Source organism: Channa argus, chromosome 14, assembly GCF_033026475.1.
Source record: "Channa argus isolate prfri chromosome 14, Channa argus male v1.0, whole genome shotgun sequence".
NCBI lineage: Eukaryota > Metazoa > Chordata > Actinopteri > Anabantiformes > Channidae > Channa > Channa argus.
This window is the reverse complement of record NC_090210.1, coordinates 22,135,262-22,157,905: the sequence shown is the minus strand read 5'-3', so window position 1 is coordinate 22,157,905 and position 22,644 is coordinate 22,135,262. Positions and strand designations below refer to the sequence as shown.

General features: G+C 41.1%; 2 protein-coding genes across 3 annotated transcripts; one reads left to right on the top strand and one right to left on the bottom strand.

Annotated features, from left to right (window-relative positions):
- Positions 1–236: 236 nt before the first annotated feature.
- On the bottom strand, positions 237–6,537 carry rnf182 (ring finger protein 182). The gene is made up of 2 exons (XM_067529213.1): positions 6,400–6,537; positions 237–2,802 (listed from the first exon to the last, which is right to left on the bottom strand). Exon 2 carries the CDS (start codon positions 2,509–2,511, stop codon positions 1,648–1,650), a length of 864 nt encoding a protein of 287 aa, XP_067385314.1. The 5' UTR covers positions 2,512–2,802; positions 6,400–6,537; the 3' UTR covers positions 237–1,647.
- retreg1 (reticulophagy regulator 1) lies at positions 6,409–22,185 on the top strand. Of its 2 annotated transcripts, none has more exons than XM_067529210.1 (9): positions 6,409–6,667; positions 7,371–7,477; positions 8,930–8,960; positions 16,685–16,802; positions 17,189–17,273; positions 17,453–17,575; positions 18,188–18,258; positions 18,803–18,926; positions 19,890–22,185. In XM_067529210.1, exons 1-9 carry the CDS (start codon positions 6,471–6,473, stop codon positions 20,393–20,395), a joined length of 1,362 nt encoding a protein of 453 aa, XP_067385311.1. In that variant the 5' UTR covers positions 6,409–6,470; the 3' UTR covers positions 20,396–22,185. The 2 variants fall into 2 exon arrangements, with proteins under 2 accessions (XP_067385311.1, XP_067385312.1); XM_067529211.1 differs by having other exon boundaries at positions 6,529–6,667; positions 7,371–7,523.
- Positions 22,186–22,644: the final 459 nt, after the last annotated feature.

Below are 22,644 nucleotides of genomic sequence, written 5' to 3'. Positions count from 1 at the left end.
AGACTGTCTCAGGATGCAGTAACTTCACTGTTTGCTGCTTCCACATCCTCTACAGTCCTAACACACAGTCCCAGGATGTTTTAGGAGCCATTTTTTAACTCATTGAGGACTTTTTAAGACTCTTTCACAGCCTCACCAAGTCCTCCTCAGATAGATGAATGTCTTAAAACTAGTTTCACTAAAGGTGGTTGATGTCAGGGCCCAGCCTGTCTGCAAAACTGTTCTTGAGGAAGTAACACTTACAGTCTTACATCAATAAGCTTATTTTTCACAGTTTTATTATTTAATGGTTTATACTGTTTTCCTTGCTCCAGGTTATTGAAGGTCAAGCTTGTGACCAACTTCACCATAACGTTGTCTTTGAGACATTGTCATTGCAAACATTGGACTATATTCAGGATAACAGACATATATGTGTATTTCCAACAATCACTTACACTCAAAGTGCAGAAAGATTGAAACATTGCAAACATATTCTTTAGCTGCAACAAGTCAAAACAAAGCAACAACAATAGTCACAAATTAATAACTACGTGATTTTAAGTCAGCAGCTTCAAAAATTATAATGGTGAAGAGCTTTTGACAGATTGTAGTCATGTTTCTTATTATAGGGTTTCCATTTTGGATATACAGTATATTTCCAGCCTTTCGGCATTTACACGTGTACAATCTAATGCAATCCGATACAGCAGCTCTGCCATGAATTCTACTTTAACAATGTCATAATTTATTTGTTTTTCGGGCAAAGCTGTCAGAAAGGTGATACATTTGCTAAGTGTTTATCATTGAGGTCAAAGTGGGTGGTGGAGTCGCGCTGGAGTGCGTTAGAAGAAGGGGTTAGAATGTTTTGGCCCCATCATTCATTTCAAATAGGGTAAACTGTCAGAAAGGTGATAATATGACAACACTGTAAATGTTATTCCACTTTCACGTGCGGCTCCTAAAGCCAGCGCTTTGCATGTTTTCTGAGAACCTTCAGTTCTAATGGTGTCAAGATTCCCGTCTCAAAACTCCTAATATTCTCAACATCTACAAAAAAATCTTCACGTGACAAACTGTAAATATCCAAATATTTGGAGAAATCTCATTGACTTCCACTCTCTGATGCTCAAGTAAGTGGAAGGCGTCTCTGCAGCTCTAACTAAAAGACATATTTACTATAATTTTCATGTAAGAATCAAACCAAACTACTGTGTATTTATTGCAAATCAAGTATTTTTCACATCAGACAACATCCTGTTGTTCGGGCTCATCTCCTTAACTCTTCCGGCTGATGTTAAAATTCATATTTGATGCATTATTACTCACAAATTGAATCCACAAATGTCAGAAACATGATCACTAACACTTTACTCACTCAGGTTAAGCAGATTCCTCTAGTATTAGCATTAGAGTGAGCTTTTGTTTTAGCGAAATATGAATTATTAGTTGGCTATCAAGCTTAAAAAAGGCACAAATTCCCAAGCTCTAAACATTGAGCTCCATTTATATTGTACACAATGTTCTTGCTGTTCTTCACCAGTAAAGAAAATGAACCTTTTTATTGAATAAAATGTTCACATGGCCAGTTACACAGTAACATCCACATTAACCAAATCTGTTGCCAGGGATATTCAAAGCAAACCATTGCCTATTCATGCGGGCCCATTACGGTGGCATGCAGTCCCACAGCTCGTGGCAGATACACTGACAGAGCCCGTAGACCATGATCAGGACAAGGCTTGCAGGAACCAGGCTCACCAGCAGCACCCCAAGTGTTGTTCTCTCCATGATGAGCAGGTAGACCCCCATGGGCAGCGAGCTGAAGTACAGCAACCCCAGCACCCATACCAGTGCACGGGCTGAGGTCTGGCACAGCAGGGCCGCACAGTTCCACACCGTCCACCTCTGCGTGATGGACGCCATAGAGTCCAGACTGGAAGAGCGGTAGCCCCAGCTTGATGTGTGAGAGCCATGCGACTGCAGATGGAGGTGGAGGTCCTGGTTGGAGGCTGATGCCAGTGGAGGCTCCATGATAGTGATGACTACAATGTTAGGGGAGCCCGGGATGGAAGAGTAGGTGGTGGAGGAAGATGCAGAGGAGGACAAGGACGGGGATGTCACTGGCTGGTTGTTACTCACCAGTGAGCTCAGGTGCCTGGGACTGAGGAGCAGCTCTGTGGTTGCCTCCTGGTGGAAGTGGACGTTCCTCTTGTTCCTGTTTTGAAGGGTCAGCGCCGCCACCAGGTTGCAGTCATCGGGCAGGCTGCTCACCGTTTCACCTGACAATCTGGTGACACAGCGGCAGAATGGGCACACCACAACATTAGGAGGCGACTCACCCAAGTCCAGGATCTTAGCGAGGCATTTGGCACACAGACGGTGGCAGCACTCGAGCACCTTCGGCCTGCGACTCCCCAGGTTGTATCCACAGTAGCAGATCTTGCACTCTAGCTCCTCTGTGCTCAGTATATCCATGTTGCCACTACCTCCACTGCTGCCATTCTCAGTGCTTTGCAGCCCAATCATCATCCTATGTCCCCAAAGCTCTATGTACCCTACTTCAAGATCAGCAGGAAAGTCCAACAACAAGCTCAGTTCCAGGCTCAGCACTGAGGGACACGCCTAGATTCCAATAGATTGAGACAGTGACGAAGATCCACTCCACTGAAGGTCTACGGTTCATTGTGGCAGTCCGACAGGATCCTGCAGTGTGAGTGGGTGTGTAAAAGAGAGAAAGATGTCTAGGAGTGGAAACCCTTTGCAACTTCTGACTTATGGGTTTGCCTGCCTCTGTGCACTCCTTCATTTGCCTTTCATGAGCTGTGCAAAAAAGACAGAAAGTGAGAGAGAAAGACAGACAGAAAGATACAGAGAGATGGAGAGAGGGAGGCAGAGAGAGGGATAACTGTTAACACAGCATTGGAAGAGAACAAACAGAGGTGAAGGGACAACAAAGCAGAGCCTGTACAAACCAGAGCTGGAATTTTCGAGCCTGATCTTTTGTTGCTCACTGAAATTCAGTCCAATTAGTGGGTGACACACACACACACACACACACACACACACACGTCGGTCTTTCATTGAGGACACTCATTCACATCATGCTCTCCATAGCCCTTTTTCCTGACCTAACCATCCCAAAACCAACCCTTACCCTAACTTAAACCCAATTCTAACCCTGACGTTAAAACCAAGTCATGCCAATCAAACACACACTCAAACTTGCGAGGACCAGAAAAAAATGTCCTCACTTCCCCAAAAAGTTTATTTCACCTCAACACACACACTCTGCTCTGTCTTCTCATTAAAAGATTTACCACTTCAGTCGCTTTGAGGCTTTATATAGCAGCGTTTAGCAAAAAAGCAGCAAATCGTTGTAGCTAGACCAACTACTTTCCTTGATGCGATTCACTAATATTTCTCAGTAAACGTGCTTTCATGTGGCTGCATCTCTTTTTTTAACATGCCCCCCCCCCCCCCTCACAACACTAGGTCTACCACCCCTCACAAATTCAGGTGGAATGCGTCACATTACGAGCAGAATTCTGAGCAAAGTCTAATCTGGTCTTTCTACTTCTGACACTTACCTTTTATTTGCCGTAAACCATAAATATTTACTCTGAAGTCTTCTCTTTATTTTTTAGAGCTGAAATGCAGTTAAGGGGCTGTGAGGAAACCCAGATGCATGTTTGCCCATTTCCATGTGGCTGTTCATCTCATGGTAGAAAAAATACATAACAGATTAGGTATTGACCAAATTATAAAATGACCAAAGTTCTCCTTTAAGCTTTGTTCTGAAAATGTGTTCAAACACTCATCATACTCCAAATCTTTCAAAATACAGTGTCAGCTCCAAATTGCCCTTCCAACTGGAAAATTTACTGCAAAAATTATCTTTTGCTGAGAAAAGATCTTTAGTAATACGCAAGAGTGTAAAAAAATTATAGGCCTTGATCTGCAGTAACCTATTTTTTAAATATCCCAGCTGTCACTTTTTGCAGTGAACAAAAACTCTGTTTTAGAGTTGTGTTTGACACACTTAAAGAAATTCTCACATTTAATGGATTCACTTGAAAAAAAAAAAAAAGTTCCAGGAAAGATACTTTTCAGTTTTCCTAACAGCTCTGGTGGACTGGTGTGGAGAGAAGGAGTGGCCCCAGCAGAAGAAAGTGGAGCAGGCCATTGTTGGAGATCACAGTTTGGCAGTGAGTCCAGAACCGAGTAGGCAGCAGTGCAAAATGGGTCATCATGTCTTTGTAGTTATTGTTCTCCCCACGATGGCTTCATTCTGACTCTGTGGCAAGTGGTCCAGTCTGCAGTCTGTCACCCAGGCTGGATTCATCCACAGTGGCTATTATGTTGTTTGCCTATATTTTAGTCCATAAAATGTGTAAGGAAGGACAGTAACAAGTCACAAGAGTGTTGTGTAATCACTTCTGAGTGTGTAGCTATGCGAGTTTTATAGTTTCTGTGACTTCGGGTCTTTGGCCTGGTTTTATACAGCACAAAATTTTAATTTGACCACATGACACATGCAAAATGGCAAGTTTGTCATCATAATTCTGCACGCTGTCATCATAAATCTGTAAAGTAGGTGGAGGCTGACCAGTCACACATGTCACCACATCTGCATGTACTACATCATGTGTAGCAGGTGTGTACTCCATCTTGTGTTGTGTGATGTGACAGGTCGTGTCATGAACCAGAGATTTATTCAGATAAATTGAGTTTTTTCACAGCCAATAACAAGCTCAAGCAAATACTGAAACAAAGAACATAATTTAGTTAAGTGCTAGGTGACAAGTTTAAGCAGGGATTTCTTAAGAAGCTTTTATCAAGCTGCTAAAGTCAGTGTGGAGAGCTCCATAATAATCATATTCTCATAGTCCCACAGTCTCTAACTAGACCATAGAGACCAGAACCGGTTTCCTCAGCTAAAAGAGGTTTAAAGGTGCAACAAAACTGAAAATCTTTCAAATGTCCTCACAATAACAAAATGTCCCCATAGTGATTGAAATAAAATGTGTCCATGAAATACAGTTAACTCTCTTCCTCTCTCTCTCTCTCTCACACACACACACACACACACACACACACACACACACACACACACACACACACACACACACAAAAACCACACAGACTTGACGTCAGTGAATTGAACCACAACAAAACATGCAGCAAAAACATGGAGCTGGGTCAAGTCAGACAGAAATAGGCTGAGCAAGACAGGAAGTGATGTGATTTAGTTTTTCTACTTAAAAGCATGAAGTAAAAGGCAAACGTTTCATTATAGTGAAATTCCTACAGTTACTATTTCTCTCACTTAACTTTCATGGGTGTCCACTGAAAAAAAAATTAAAAACTAATTTAGCATATTCTGTACAATATTACATATTATTGATATTCAGCATTTCATTTTTCATATCATCCCAAATTTCAAGTTAATACTATCTAATAATATTAAAAAGATATTTATATAGTACCTTTCACAAATAAAAACATGTTTTAAAGTAACAAATCACAAAGTAAAAAACAAACAAACATAAAATATACATGTGAATATGTTAAAAGCTAAAGGTTGGTTAGAAAGTAGTTAATGGAATAGTTCTATCTGAAAAGATGAAGCCACCCAAACTTTATTAAGAAAAGCAAATTAATTTATTTCATGGTATTTAATTCTTCCCCCATTTCATTCATCATTTTGAAGCCTCAGATTTATCATAAGACCTGAAATATTGTGAGCATCCAGCAAGTTAGAGCAAGTTAGAAAGTATGGAAAGTACTTTATTTCCATACTATGGCACTGTATCCTTTAAATGTAAATGGTAAATGTTCTACACTTATATAGCGCTTTTCTACCTATTGGCACTCAAAGCGCTTTACACTGCTTCTTATTTACCCATTCACACTCACAATCACAAACACAAACACATTCATACACCAGTGGAGGAGCTGCTATGCAGCTGGCCAACACTCACTGGGAGCAACTAAGTTGGGGTTCAGTGTCTTGCTCAAGGACACTTTGACATGTGACCGCAGGAGCCGGGGATTGAACCAACAACTGTGAGATTGGTGGACAACCACTCTACCTTCCTGCGCCACAGTCCCCCCTCACTCATGTACTTTTTACTCTACTACATTTGACTTACAGCTGTAGTCATTTTGCAGATACGAAATATTATCAAACTACCTAGTAAATATAAAGTAGTAAGGAGCAGTTTAGTTGCACCTGGTCTGTTTGGAAATTAATGCATCATTTTTATGATACAAAAAAATAGGAGACTATGTTCACATCGTCACAGATGCGCAAAAACACGAGCACCTGGTTATAAAATTAGCACAAAGTAATAAAGACAGTGGTTATGTTAAAGTGAAGGTTTAATTTGAAAACCAGCACCGGAAATACGCCACTACCTTCCGGGTAACTTGACGCCTCTGTCTCCAGAAGGAGCGGCAGTCTGGTAGCAGCCCGCGGTCGTTTTCTGATGCCGGGCAGCCGGGAAGCTGGACCTGCGGGTGGAGGGCGGGAGGATGCCGGGCCGCCGGGCCCGCTGAGCCAGGCACAACGCGGGGAGGAGACACCGCCCGGCCGCGCAAGGTGTTCTCTCACCGGCCTGGTGAACTGGAGGCAGAGACCGTGCAGGACTTCAGCCCTGTTTGCTGCAGTCAACACGGTGATGTGGTAGGAATCATGACGCAGGGAAATCCGGCAGACTCCCGCTGTGACAGGGCTGACATCCTGCTAGTCAGGAGACAAATACATATTAAATATATCCGCATGAAAACAACTTTAATAAATAATCAAGTGACTTCAAATGTTTTGATTTTATTCTCCAAATCCTTATAATATGATATTATGATTAACTCCCGCAGTCAGTTCCAACTGTTCAGCGGCATTCAGCTCCAATGCTGAACAATTCTATGATAAATATTAAAATTGATCCTGTTTGCTTTGAATATGCCTGTAGTGTAGTATTCTCTGCTGTCTGCCATCACAACAATGGCTCTCAGGGTTGTAGCCAGGAATTTTAAACACACACACACACACACACACACACACACACACACACACAAATAATATGTTGTTGGATGATTTTTTTCATGTTTGTTTATTGAGTTGATGAGTAAAAGTCTGTACGTGATATTAATCACCACTGACACTAACACTGTGTAGTGGCCTATGAAATGACAACTGTTGTTTTAAACTGTAACACTGTATGTAAAAAAAGTGACTTAACTGTCTTCATGGTGCCAGAATATTAGTATTAATTCAGTGTAATAAATACTTGGAGCCCAAATGAATCCAGTGCAAACTTAAAAAACAGTAACGGTGTGTGTCATGAGAAAGAAAATACGATGGAAAGTTTTACCTTGTTTCTCTCCAGGTTTGTGGCCTTCAGCTCTTTCCGAGTCTACAGCATCCTGGCTGTCCTGTTGGCCCTGCTGGTTGTCACGGTGACCACCAGAGATGTCGCTCAGTCCAGATATGCAGGTGACAGCTTGTAATTTTCGAAGCGGTGTGATGATAATATCTGCAGGTATTTCACTCGCACTAAACTCAACACATGTGCAATAGAATTAAATGAAATCTAAACCATCAGGGAATTTCCTAATAGAAACAAAAACTGAAAACATTTGACGATGAAGTCGATTGACAGAAAATCAATCAGCAGCAAAAGTGATGTCACCCCAGTTTCTCAGGTGTAATTGTCCACGTTTTTCACTTTCTTATTCAACAGTAAACTGAATATCAGTAACGTGTGACTTACGGCAGTTGTCCTTTTGGAATGAGCTGGATGTAATGTTAACAGACGCTGTTGGTACTTACATCGATTGAAAGATATTTGCAGCTTATCTCTGCATTTTCATAGTTTTGTCATTTTCATCCATATCCGTACTCGGTTTGTAGAAAAAACACACACTAGCTGATGGACTGCTTTGGCTTTGTGTTAACAATAATACACAAGCTGAATAATTTTAGGTCTTTGACAGTTTGACAGACAAATGAATACATTTTGAACACGTCTCCTTGGGCTCTGGGCGTGTAGAACTGTTTGTGATGTTTTATAATGGAAACAGTATTTTGAACTACGCTGGCAGCAGGAAAGCTTGTTATGTGCTGCTGTTTTCCTGATGTGTGAGGAAGAGTCTGAGCTGAGGAGACGGGAGACAATTTCTAGAATCCAAAGAAATTCTAGTGACTTTTCATTTCTATGTCTTACTCACTGCTATTTCTACTTCCATGTAGCTTCATCCCGTTGACTGCTCTAATATGCAGCATGTAACACACAATCTGGATATTTCCAGCAGTTAACGCTATGGGTTTAAATAGCAGAACATGTGACAGTATCTCAGATCAGCTAATGTTTTAAACTACCGCACCTCAAGACAAGATGCTTCCTGTTGCCGCTTCCCACATTTTGACCTTTCTAAGTGTAGTGTAATGTCTTCCTGCCCAAACACTTTCGGTCTGGAGCCAGTCTGTTTGATTCCGGCTCCTTAGTACAAAACAAAAAACATTTTAACACATTGTGAACACTTCCAACTAGTCCTGTTCTGTTTTAACATGTTGACATTAAAAGTACAAAACAAATCATTTACAACATACAATGATTCTGTTTTCTGTAGGTTTCAAGACTTTTATGTAATAATATAAAATATATTGTCAAAAGAAGCCTGTACTTAAATCTGCTTCTATGCAGTCTTATTTTATTATAAATAAATATGGAGAGTTACAAATAAAGTGTTCGAATTTCAATGTTATGCCGTGAAACTAAAACACGTTAGATGTAAACCTCTAGTCAGACTGTTTGAAACTTTAGGAAAACTTGACAAATGTGATCAAATGTAATATTTTGGGTTTTTAATTGTCATTCTATTGACTGAGACTATTTCTAGTCATATGACTCATTTAATGATGGAGTTTTTTTTCCCTTTTCTCCAGGAGCTCACTTGTGGCGCAGCATGACTGCAAGGTAAGACGATATGCATCGGACCTTTTTGTTTGTGTAACGTTGAACAGCGGTTGCAGATTGAGGCGTATTAATATATGTGTGAGGGACAGAGCCGCTCAAAGAGAGGAATGTTTTTATTGGTCGAGTTCTATGCTAATTTGAGTTAAAGCACTTCTTGACAAAAACATGAACAGTTGCCTTGTTCAGCATTTTATTGTGGAGCTCCAGGACCGTACCATACAGCCATAGCACAATTTAAATTGTAAGTAACAAGTTTGAGACGGCGAGAAGTTACGGCGGCAACCGAGGTTCATTGCAATGGTGTTGTAAGGTACAGAAACAGAAAGTTCCTCCTAAAAATAGAGCTCACTACAGAGAGGCGGACTACACAAACAATTCAAACTAAGAAAGGAAACAGCACTCACGCTTCTGTGAAGACCACGTTGAAAAATCCTGAACTGTTCCTTTAATGTTTGGAATTCGAATTAAAAGCATTGTCCTATGAGAAAACTCAAACTGTAACTGGTTGTGTGAAATGCTGTTGGAACATGCCTATGTGCCTCTGTGAAAAAAGTGTTGACCCACATGAATGTGTAATTCTCTCTGATGGCTCAAATACATATGAGCTCGATTATGTATATCACTGCTCTACTTTATTTGTTTCCTTTCCGTGGCTCTTTATATCTCGACTCCGTTATAGTTACTGTTTACTCCACCATAGTTGACTACTGCACTAGAGTTGTCTCAGAGTTTTAAAATCTTTTTTATCTGTGCTCAGGACCGGCACCAGGGTGGCCCTTGGTAGCTGGGTGGGGTCACACCTGGTGGGCTAGGATTCGAGCCTGCGGCCTTCTGCACCTAGAAACTACTTGACAGTTGTTGAAACTGAGTCATTTTATCATTTTGTGGAAAATATTAGCGCATTTTGATTTTGATGGCAGCAACACATCACTCACATTTAAAAAAAGGCATGATTTTTTCTACTGGACGTCGGCTCAGGAACACTTCCAGATGGTCAGAGGCAAAATGGAAAACTGTGTTCAGATGAGTTAAAATTTGAAATTAGTTTTTTTGGATGCTGTGTCCTGCTGACTAAAGAGGAGAGGGACCATCCAGCTTGTTATCAGGGGGCATGGGGGGGGGGGGGCATTAGTGCCCATGGTGTGGGCAGCTTACACATCTGGAAAGGCCCCATCAACATATGCTCCCATCCAGACAACGTCTCTTTCCGGAAAGGCCTCAGATTACTGCATGGCGATGGTGGAGGAGTCGCGTTGGTGAGCTAGTTCACACTCCTGCCCTCATTTTAATAGCGTGTGTGGGATTCAGTGGGGGTAAAAGGGATTTGTGGGCGCCAGCAAGGATGCAACACATTTGAGTTATATAACTGATATTCGAGTCAGTCCAGGTCAGGAGGAGCTTCACACGGTGTTCGTCCGTGAGGCGACACACACACACACATCTCATGAGTCTATTTATAAACTTGTAGGTTTCACCCTTGCCACATTCTTCAGCAGATGGCGTTGATTCAGTTGTCACCGAGATGGATCAATTAAAGTAACATTTCCCCAGGGGATGGAGGGAAACTTTTCCAGAGCATCATATTCCCTCTCTACTCAAGTAGTTGCAGCCATAACTGACCTCCCATTTGTCTGCAAACTCACTTGTCCTGTGTTTTAAAAGAATCATCTCAGTGTCAAGCGGGACCTTTTTTTTTTAATGACAAATGAAACAGTTTTTGCTTATCTGATCAATGGAAACACTCTAAAACACCGACAAATAGGCCTTGGAGTGAAGCAGTTTGATGCCACCAAGAGAGTTAGACCCCATTAAGCTCACCAAGATGCTTTTATAACATCAGCTGGAAGGTATTATTTTTTAATCTCCGACACCGCGAAGGCTCTTTAAGTCGAATTTATGCCCTGAATTATCTTTGTCCTGTAGAGGTTTGTCTGTTCTGACCTGCTGAGCATCAACGTCACGTAAAGAAGCACGTCAACTAATTTCCTGACGGGTGTTGAATAATGAGTTTGTTTACTGAAGAATATAAGTGAGTAATTATTTCCCTCCTGTAATGGTTTACATTTATTTGATTTTATCCAAAGTGACTTACAAGGCAGCAGAAATTTTGTTTGTTCTTTAATCACAGATAAAATTGTCTGTGTCATTAGTTTGCATCCTAAGCTTCTAAATATCTTCCATTACTTCTCTGTCCCAGTCGTACGCTCTGTGTCTGTGACATTTGGCCGGCAGACTGGAACTGTGTTGTCCTCACCTGCTATTGTTTGTCAGAGGTGTTTTACGGCTAAATGCACATGTGTCAGGCTCAGGCTTGTGGGAGATTAGCTGTTGCTGAGCCAAAATGCAGCCCGACAGCTGCCATATTTGAACCAAGATGTTTGATAGTTACTTACCAGTTAAACTATACACCTTGTTATAATTACGGCAAAACATGGTTAGTAATTAATAACCATAAGGGTCAAATATCACACGCACAAACACAGCAACAGCAGCAAGAAGACACATCCCAGCGAAGGGAGACATTCGGATGGACACGGATGGTCGAATAATGCAAATACAACTTGAGGAGTAAAAAAAAACAACGGATGAAACATGGTGATCATCATCGTCATCGTGCGGACAGATGTCATGGGACTGTTTTCTCTGTGACCCCCTGTACTGCTGTTTGCTTCCACAACAAACAAAAAGTCTTTTCAGAGTTGTGAAACCTGAGCTGTGTGTGTGTGTGTGTGTGTGTGACTCAGCTGTTTCTCCATTCCTGGATTACTGATTCAGAGGTGTGGCATGAAGCTGTCGAACCAATCAGATCCCTTCACACAGAGGCGGTGCGGTTCATAGCAAATCCCCCTGTGTTTCATCACGGTTTTATGATATGATGAAGTCATGTACAAACACTATCATAGTGTCAAAATGATTCATTATAAAATAACATGTTGATCTGACACATCTCCCCCAGCTGTTTATTTTCAGATGCATTACTAGTCTGTAATGTTATGTGTGTGTTACTTCTATTACATATTCAGCAATCAGATTACAATTACCGGCAATATTAGTATTAATATAAGTTAAACCATACAATACAAACAGGCTCCTTGTGACAACGGAAAACATTTTCCTTTCGTCAACAATGCTGTTTTCTAAGGTTTCTAATTTACATTCAACTAGCAAGAATATAATTTATATCTGGAGCCCAGAAATGTGTGTCTGGACTGTCCATGTGCCAAAAGAGTAAATTATACATTTGTACATCAGTGCTGTTCACCTGAAGCAGTTACACATACAACTTTATTATGTTAAGTGGTTCACGTTGTTCAGTCAAACTAAATACTGTGCAGTGGGAACGTGTCTGTGATTGTATTACCGACTGTAGTATGAACACGGGAATTAGGTGGAGTCAGTTGAGTTTTTTAAATGCCAGTAACTTAATTTGAACTTAATTAAATTACGATATATCATTTTACTGTTTCCTCCCACAGTCCAAAAACATATGTTAGGTTAATTGGCCGTGGGTGTGAATGTGAGCTGGGATGGCAGTGTGTTAGTGTGTGTCTCCCTGTGTTGGCCCTGAAATAGACCGGAGACCTGTCCAGGGGGCACCCGCCTCATTTTCGGAACCGGTTACTCACTCACAAGGTTATTGGACTCATAAGCAGTATAAAAAATAATCAGTCATGGTACACGATCATATAGGACTCAAATCCGTCAGACTAGCTGTTTTCCTCTTTGCTGTCTCCAGATTGAACGTGTCCTTACTTTTTCCGTCCCTATATCCTCACATTTCCACGGAGTTTCCTGAAAAAGCCTTTTAATTTGATCTCAGACTCGTGGAGCCGACTGCTATTCATATTTCTATCAAAAATGTTCCCTGTGTTTTGTTTGGAAAGGAAGACACACACATTTCCAGTCATCTGTCTGTTCATGCCATGTCACTGACCTATTAGGAGGCGTGAAGCAGACGAGGTTGGTGGTGGAGGGTGTTGCAGTTTCTACCCCCCTTAACCCCGTCCCTCTCTGTCCTCCTGATGGCTACTTGTAGGAATGTAGTGTGACCAGGTTATTTTTAGACAAGGCCCCTTCAAATACTCCACCCGGGGCTTCATTGTGGATAAACACAACCTGCCTTAGCTCCGTGTGACACACACAATTTAAGTTTGGCTTGAGCCTTTTTTTCACTGCTGGGAAAATCAAATTCTAGCTCTGTCTTGTTCCCTGTCACTTAAAATCATCATTGTCTTGACTGTCCAGTGTTGGCTGTCTCTGAGAGTGAGATTAACTTCAAAAGCACCTGAAGATCTTGAGATGTCTCCTGAAGATCATGGGGCAGGGCTAAGGTATGACTGGATATGTGTGTGTTGTGGAAAACTAGAGAGGACACGTCACATAAAATCAAATTTTCTATCTGTACTTAGTGAACAGTTCTGGTTGTATTTGTTCAGGTTTTGAGATTTCTAGCACTTGGAAAACAATAGGGGCTCCAAATTGATTTGTAGAGCTCACAAATGTCCACAGCAGTTGCCCCCTGGGTACCTTTATCTAAAGAGAGAGCCCTGAAGTACAAGTGGTAACCGAGATTAGTTGAAATGTATGTATTTATTTGATGAACTCAATCTTTTTTGACTTTTGACAGTTATGAATCTGCATTACACCAAGGTTTTAGCTTTGTTGTTGCCTTTCTACAGTCAGTGTTGAACCTGCGTATTGCTTATGATGAGGAAGATCTGGAAGTCACATTTCAGACTTAACCGATAAACAGCGTGAACAACGGGGCACAGATCTACTTGGAAAGCAGCACTCATCATTGCGTCATCGCTCCCCATCCCTCCATAACGTTGGCGTCTTGAATTACTTGTAGCTTTTAGCTTCGGGTCTTGCACAGACACAGGAAGACTGGCCCTTTGCGAGGGCATCAACTGTAAACTCGATCAGCCGTGACTCTGCTTTCCTGCTCCGCTAAAGTCCGCCCACCGTTTATGTGACTGTACACAGAACATAAACAGGTATTAGAGCACCAGAGTCAGGCTTGCTGTGGTTTATACCCACGCAGACAGGTGGGTAAACATACTTAGACCACCGCTCTGCCCCAGGCACTAATGCAGAACGCCGTTGTTTTTGCCGCCATTCCTCACATTGTCTGTCTTGCTCTATTTTTAAAGCGTAGCCACCAGGCTGGTTAGAGGCTCAGACATGCCGATCCCTGTGCTGGTTCAGAGATTACCGAGACGGCAAAAAGTGACATCTGCCCAACAGCTGCTCACGACTTGCCCTCTTTCCCCACCTACAGTCCTGGGACATGGTTGTCCTCTATCTACTGATATACTTTTCTGTCAGTCCAATACTATCTCTTGATGACATGCTGATTCTATGACGGTGGTCACTGGAGCTCTGGATGACAGTTTGGGTCACCTGCCTGTTGCTGCTGCTGTAGGCTAATGTGGTGTTTAAATTGGGTAATGAGAGCTCTCCTGCTTTTCCTTCTCACTCGCAACAGGTGATGGAAGATGGTGGGGAGTTTGTCAACGAGCAAAGGTAATGGCCTCAACAGGTTCAAGCACTTTCAGTGACAGTGTACTAAATTGAAGACCAACAGCTGTGAGGCTCCTGTGTTAATTGGAAAATGTGTGATAAGTGGGTATTAGCATGGAGAAGACGCACACGTTTAATATGTCGACTGCTTTCAAAAATGTGCTCGTAGATAAGATATTATTCCCACAATTTGAGAACATGTGTGATTGTCGAACAGGTTTAATACATTTTCACAAAGAGATTTGATGTGATGCTGTGTTTCATACACATTCCACATTTATCGCTCTTGCTGGCAGCTCTTAAAGAATCATTCTGGCATTGAGAGTGGTGCAAATTAGCAATTGTTGGCACTGCTAATAATGGAAATCCTGTTAAGCAAACGCCCTTTTCCCTGTGCTCAGGTTTCATCCCCATGTGCACAACAGTTTTACAACCGTGTTTGTTCTTTTCTCACAGCCACTGCACAACTTTAACAGCTGTAATAGCAATTCGACTTTAAAAGGAGAGACAGTGCAGGTGATTACCTTTTGAAATGACAGCTGCATTTGTCACCTTAAATGGAAAAACATCTGTACGTTTTTTTCTTCGTGTGTCTGTTCAGAAGGCTGCGAAAGCTACAGTATCTCACACAATCCCTCCCACTTGACCCAACCACCCAGCTTGTCTCACATAACCCCTTATGATGAAAGGTCAACCCGCTGCCCCCCCCCCCCCGACTTCCAGCCGCATTTCTCTGTGAGAGGCCAGTTTCTAGGGAGGCATGTGATAGAGATACTGTGAAGCAATAATAGCAGAAAGGGATGGAGAGGATAAGCAGAAAGACATTTCCCTGGAAAGAAATGTCTTTAGCAGTCACAAGTCAGTTAGTCATCAACAAAATATGAATCATTTTATCTTTGTTTCTGTTCAGTAGATACTCATTTATCACCTGTAACATGTTTCAGGGTTTGAAAGGCTCATCGGGTTACACATAGATACTGCTGGAACTAGAGTCGCTCGGAGAGAAAGCACAACTTTGACTATTCCCCATGAGCCACATGTGCACCTTTTTATAGCTGTTTTATGCGAAGCGAGCACGAGGAGCATGGCGTCTGCTTGTAGTGCTTTTGGGGAACCCCCCCTTCAAAAGCTGCAGGGGGAAAGTTTCATGCCTCACCAGGTGGCTCAGAGTTTCCAGCAGTTATCCACCTGTCCATAGTTTTATTCTGGGCGTTTTAATTTAGGCGATGACATTTGCATCAAGCTTTTTTCTTGAACTAAATTTTAGCAGTGACAGTTAAGTAAGTAGAATTCTGTGCCTCCAAGTAAATCTCTTGAGTCCTTGACTTAGTTGTCTTAGTCCAATCTTGATACTATTTTCAGTGTAGCGTCACTGATCACAAAAGGATCAGACACGAAACAAGTCAGATCACTTTATTTGTAAAGCACATTAAAAGACAACGTGCTGTGCTGGTTTTCAATGTGCAGTTACTTTTTTCAAGTAATGCCAACAACTTTAGGTCAGAGGATTTCAGGAAATACTAAAAGAAACTGCAGCCTAAATTTTTTTTTCACATTATATACTGTATAGTGAGACAAAACACTTGATTTTACCTAATGTTTTCATTGATTCCCTTCATTTTAATTTCTTTTAGACATTGTCATTTGCTTAGGGAGTATTTTTTTCCCAACAGAAATCCAAACCATGCTCACTGGCATTTTGGTATGTCTTCTGGGAAAAAGGAAAATGACATCTGTTATAGTGACCACTATTTAATGGGACCAGGATAAATTAATAGTTTAACTATTTCACTCCTTGTTTTTTACTTATACACAATAAATGTTGTAGATAAAGCTGGGTGTTGTCAGCATAGATTCGCACTAGCGATGCAACAGATGGTCATATCTATTAGCAATTTTGTTATAAACACATTAATTGGAATAGGAAGAGACACAGAAATAGTGGAAAATGACTATCATAAGTTCCCAGAGCCCTAGCTAATATTAATTGGTTGTAAGAAGTATTTAACTTTCTGTTGTTCCTATAAAATACTTTTTTTGAATGATTGATGTAACGCCCCTTTACTCATTGTTAGGTTTAGCAAATGATCAGACTTGGTTTCAGATTTAGGCAACTGAATGTACTTAAAATAAAGTTTTACACTATAAGATTGAATAATCTTATAGGTGACTAACATTGCTTTTGCCTTGTTTCTCTGTAGCTGGGAGATCATTGACTCAGGCCAAGACAGCCGGTCAGGAACTGGGCCACAGTTCAGCGACTCGCTCAAAGTCTTCCTCCAGGAGACATCGGCTTTCAAACAGCAAAACCCAGGCAAGGTGAGACAGAGAGGAGACCAGACCAACCTCAGCCGAGTTACATAACAGTAAAGAAGCATGCGTTTGCTTCCTGGAGGTATTTTTCAATTCCAGGTACAAAAAAAAAAAAATTCCCTTGCTGAGACTTTTAAAGGTAGAATTAAAAAAAATATGGAACACGACAATTAAGAAATCGCTAAACTGGTTTGCTCACAATTTTAAAAGTCATTAAGATTCATAAACAAGAACCATTTATTATTGGCTATGTTTTTGGACTTTGCACAAAAATAGGGGACTATGTTAAATATGTTAAAATGACCGTTTGTGGCTTTTCTGGGACTTAATGTAGAAAATAATTAACCAAACTTTGCTAAACGCCTTCAATTTTTTGCCTTTTTTCCCTCTAGTTTTGCCTGTTGGTTTGCAGTTTGTGCACCTTCTTTGCCGTTTTAGGACGCTACATTCCAGGAATTGTCATCTCATATATTCTAGGTGAGTCAACTAAGGTGTTGCACATTATAATGAATTTTCTCAGTGGAAGGACTTTTCGCTATAACTACTTATGTTTAACTTCATGCAGCCATGACACATGAATAACATGGTGTCATTTGTACTGTGTTTTTTTTGTCAAAGTTATTGTTACTTATTTTCTTTCTTTCGTGTCACTGCAGTACTGGGTGTTTTCTTGTGGCCTCTGATTTCATCTCATGATGTTGGTTTGTGGCTGGAGCCAGTTCTGCAGAAGCTGGACTTTGGCATCGGGGACTTACTGCAGAAAATCAAAGAGAACCATGGTAAATATCATACGTATATGTATTATTTGAAAAGTACTGTATGTCAAAGCCATTTACCGACCATAGGGTCAGAGGTTGGTGCCCTGCTCTTCCCGATCGCATGTCCAAGTGTCCCTGGGCAAGATACTGAAACCCAAACAGCCCATGCCCATCCCCAGCCATGCAGTGCCGGTCCCAAGCCCGGTAGAAATTGGTGACAAAGAACTCAAAGAACTGGTTGCGTTAGGAAGGGCACTCAGTGTAAAGACTGTGCCAAATCAACATGCAGAGCAATGATCCACTGTGGTGACCCTGAACTTAGAGGATAAGCCATAAGGACAAAAAACAGAAAATAGCTTTTTCTGTATTGTTAGTGTAAAGGGGCTTCTCGTATTCACTGTTAGCTTGGTGTAATGCTGATCTCCTCATTTTAGCTTAGTTTTTTTTATTTTTGATTACGCTTTCCCAGGTGGTGAATTTTGATTACTACTGTATGGCTAATACTCATGTTTATACAGTTTATTCCAAACCAAAAAATTTAAAAATAAATAAAGCTTGTACTTTTTCCATATTGAACATTTCCACATTTGACCAGAAACCAAACGTTTCAGCCTCATGTTTTTCTTCTTTCAGAGAAGAGAATCAGCCGGGCCCAAACGGAGAAAGAGGGCATTGAGTCAGACCTCTCCTCCATGTTTCCTAAGGTTGGCCGATCATTTAATTTTATCTAAATTTAGCGTGCAGTTAAGACCAAGTTAAATTCAGTAGTAATGATCCACATCAGAACAAAGGCCCGTTTTAAACTGAAGGCCAAATATGCTTTACACGATGCTCTTGAAGACACACCTGTTTGCAGATGACACCATGCTTCAATCTACAACCATGCTTCCTGCAAAAGACTCGTCATTCTTTATGTAATGCAAAGACTTGAGTCATCATTCGAGCAGGGCTGTAGATTGAAAGTAATGATGTGGGATTTGACATGACTTTGTAAAAAACATAACTTGGTATGAAGCTTGAAAGGTCCACTTAAAAAAAATGTAGCTACGTCACACAGCCTTCATCAGCGGATGGAGGTCAATCACAGCTCTGAAAACTTTATGTGTCAGCTGCTATTTCCAAAGTCTGTAATAAACCTTCAAGCTCGAGCAGCAACCTGGTGAAAACCTGGAACAACAAGACAATGACAGGCTGCTTCACTGTTTTGCACTTAATAAGCTGAGGTCTCCATGTGTTTCCTTCCCACAGCTTGACTCCATGGTGTGTAAAGAAATGTCTGTATCAGACACCGAGGTGTCTGATGTGACATGGACGGACAACGGTACTTTCAACCTGTCAGAAGGACACACACCACAGACTGAGAACTCAGATGGTACGTCTGTCACCTCCACAACTTCCGACAAAGGTCTCACAGAGGTTTAGAAAGCAGAGGTGCATCTGTCTGTGGAGCTGGTTTTGCAGTTTAATGTAGTTTTATTTGATGTACTTAGCAAATAAACCTAAACTATTAGAGGTTTAACTTCGGTGCACTCTCGTGTATGTGTCACATACAATTACTTTAATTCAGTTTATTTGCTTAGTATTAGAGCTGCAATTAATGGTCATAATTACAATCAATTCATCTGTGAATTGTGTTGATGATAACCTGATTGTTCGATCAACGAAACATCAGAAAACTGTGAAAAGCCTTAAATGTCTTGTGACTGACCAACAGACAAAACCCCCAAAATAAATGCATCACACATTCGAGAAACACAGCAACGGTTGAAAAAAACAAAAAAACAAAAACACATGGGACAACATGAGATATGACAGCAGTCAACATGTTGCAGTCGACATGTTGTGGCCAGATTAGTCAGATGGTTTGAAATAGGAGTAAAGAAGGCCATCGACGTCAAACTGGAAACACCAGGAGGTGGTCAACAACTCCTGGCTCCCCTCCCAGGCATTTTAACACCCAGCCACACTTTGATTCATGTGAACCCAACAACCCACAAGTTGCTTGGTGAGACACATGTGACCCCAACAACCCTTTGGGTGTCAACAACTTATCCACTGCAAAATGGGTTAAATAGAAGAGCATCAAGCGGGTCCAGTTGCCCCATAAAGCACTTCTGGGAACCCCAGCGGATTTATTCTCTGGATGCCAGGAAAGTCTTTCCCGTAGTTGTTTACAGTCATATTTTCTCAGTTTTTATCAAAAACCCAATAAAAATGAACAAATACTAAATGTCTCCTTGGATACTTTGAAAATGCTTTGCTTGCTGTATTTGTCTCAGCCAATTGCAATCACATGGTCTTTATTTAAAATGTCTTTTGTACATGTACTTCATAGATCTTGACAGAGAAGAAGCCTTCATTGGGGGCCTCCCAGAATTCCCATCTCTTGATAATGGGACAACAACCAATGGTGACGACGATGATGACTTTAGCCTCGGCCTTCCCTTGCCTCAATCTCAGCTCCAGCAGCCAATCAAATCCCAGCAACCACTTCCTCCTCACAAAGCCCTTGAATTGGTCAACCAGATGGCGGGAGACGTCATCGCCAGCATGGTCACAGCTGCCATCCAGGAGAAAATAGAAGCAGCTGTCGGTTTCACGGCGCTGAGTGAAGGCCCGGAGCGGTCAATAGTCCCAGATTCAACCAGGCTATTGGAACTGGCTGAAGAGTCAGACAGCGAGGTTGAAGACTTTGAGCTGCTGGACCAGTCAGAGCTGGAACAACTGGAGGGAGAACTGAGGCTGGGAGAGGAGAAGGCAGAGAAAAGAGAAGAGGCTCAGGAAAAAAGTGACAAGTCTGCTCCTCCTGGATTCTTCTCCAACCTCTGCAGACGCCACTGACTGATGAAGAGAACAGTTGGCAGGGGAGGAGGTCACAGAGGACATGTGGAGGGTGGCTGGGTGTGGGTTTGGGGGGGGGTTTAGTCACAGACGATAGTTGGAGGTTGTGAGAAAGTCTTTTCGTTGTCTCTTTTTCCTGAAGAGCTAACATCAACAAACCTGTTTTGTCTGTGGATGTGGAGGTCAAATCATTCTAATGCCAAGATCAGGTTACACAATATCAGACGTCTGGACCGGCAGACGTGGGAAGGAGAATCAGTGCTCCTTTTATCCAGAGCAGCGCAAAATTACACAAATGTGCATCTGTGTGAGCAGAAAGGAATAAATGTGAGAGAGGATTGTTTCTGCCTGGCCACTCAGCATGTGTCACTGCATAATTATGTAGTTATCCATTCGTCTTTAACAGTCCTTTGGTTCCTTGGTATGTGTTGCAGCAACAGCAGCTCAGAGCAAATTTGAGTGGTCTACTGGTCAGACTACACTGGTCAGGTCCAGAACCTTGTGTTGACATAGTCAGGTGGCGTGATATCGACATAATTGCAGGCACTGAGGCAGGTGCAGGTGCAGGTGCAGGTGTAGAGGACTTTCGATGGAAGATGGTGAATATCTTCCAAAATATGATTAAAATAAATATAAAAATAAATATGATTTTATTTTGTAGTTTTCATTTCCTTAATGCATAAAGGCAGTGTATTTTAACATTTGGCCGTTTTTTCCTCATAGATCACAAATGTTGAGAGGCCACGTCTCTCAGTCAAACAATGACAATAATGATTCTGTGACCTCGTCTGTCAAAATGATCTTTATAAAAGATTTTTTTTTTATTATTGTGTAATATTGTGTAGTCTGATCCTGGCACAACCGGGTGTTGATTGATGGATTGATGGAATATGATCCTACTTATGGCTTTTATTAATTGATGTGGTAATATTTGGTTACATTTACAACATCGTTTTCATATTTGATTGATGTGGTTAACTTTGCATTGATAGGCCTCGTGTAAAGCCTTGCGAAATGTTATTAACACACTATAAACTAATTGTAAGCACAAAGGGGGATTTTAGTGTTTATGTGTTCCTGAACAATAAAACACAAAATATAGAAAACAGTAAATTAAAAATGTAAGACAACGCAACATTAGGCATCTTTATACACATTAAACCACTGACTGATGATGGTGAACCTGAACTTTCAGAACTTTTATCCACATGTCGAGGCCGGATGTGTATACACCCTTATGTCTACTTACAACTAAATTATAGTGTGTCATAATATTTGAAAACAATACATCACTTTTATTTGCCTAATGGAACCTTAAAAAGGTGAAAAAAAATAGCTACTGCTGCAACAATAGAGAAAGCTTACAACACACTTAAAGGTCACTGTGATGCTTCATTGATTTATGGTTTTTGATACTACATTACCCAGAATTCCACATACATCTAATAAAATCACAGTCACTAGGCGATCATATGATATTCAATGCTGAAAATAATCCTGCTGGTGGCATAAATGACTACGATAACAAAATAGAAAATTACCTGTTTGTTGTTTGGTTCTTTGTCTTATTGCCTTTTTAAATGTCTTTTTTTTTCTTTGATCACTTATGATGTTAAGGACTTTTACTACAACTTGTGAGAAATCTCAAAATACTATGAATGCAAATGTAATTTTTAAACATGCATCTATTCAAAAAGGAAAAAAAAAAAGTATATCCAATCTTCCCAAACTTTGAATTATATTGTTGCATTAAATGGTATATGGCCGCTTATATAGCGCTTTTATCTAAAGCGCTTTACAATGTTGTTTCTCATTCACCTAAGAACACACACACTCACACACCGATGGCCGTGGCTGCCATTCAAAGTGCTCACCTGACCTACCGGGAGCAACACTGGGGTTCAGTGTCTTGCCCAAGGACGCTTCGACACATAGCCAGAGGGGACTGGGAATCAAACTGTGGTCCGTGATCAACTGACCAACTGATCTACAGTGGCCCCATTAAAGCTGTAGGCGCATCTCAGTCGGCATAATGGCAAAAAAACTTTCAACTGAATCATCCTCTGATTGGTCAAAATGATGAACAAAATTTTTATTGGACTTTCCCAATGTTAAATCTAGGGATCGGTCAAGATGGATGGTGCCACTTTGGATCCTTTCTTTTACATTATCTGTTTTGAAATTGCACTGGGTGAACTAGAATCGTGTTGCTTTAATCTGAAACACTTCATTGTTGATTGCAAGTTTGC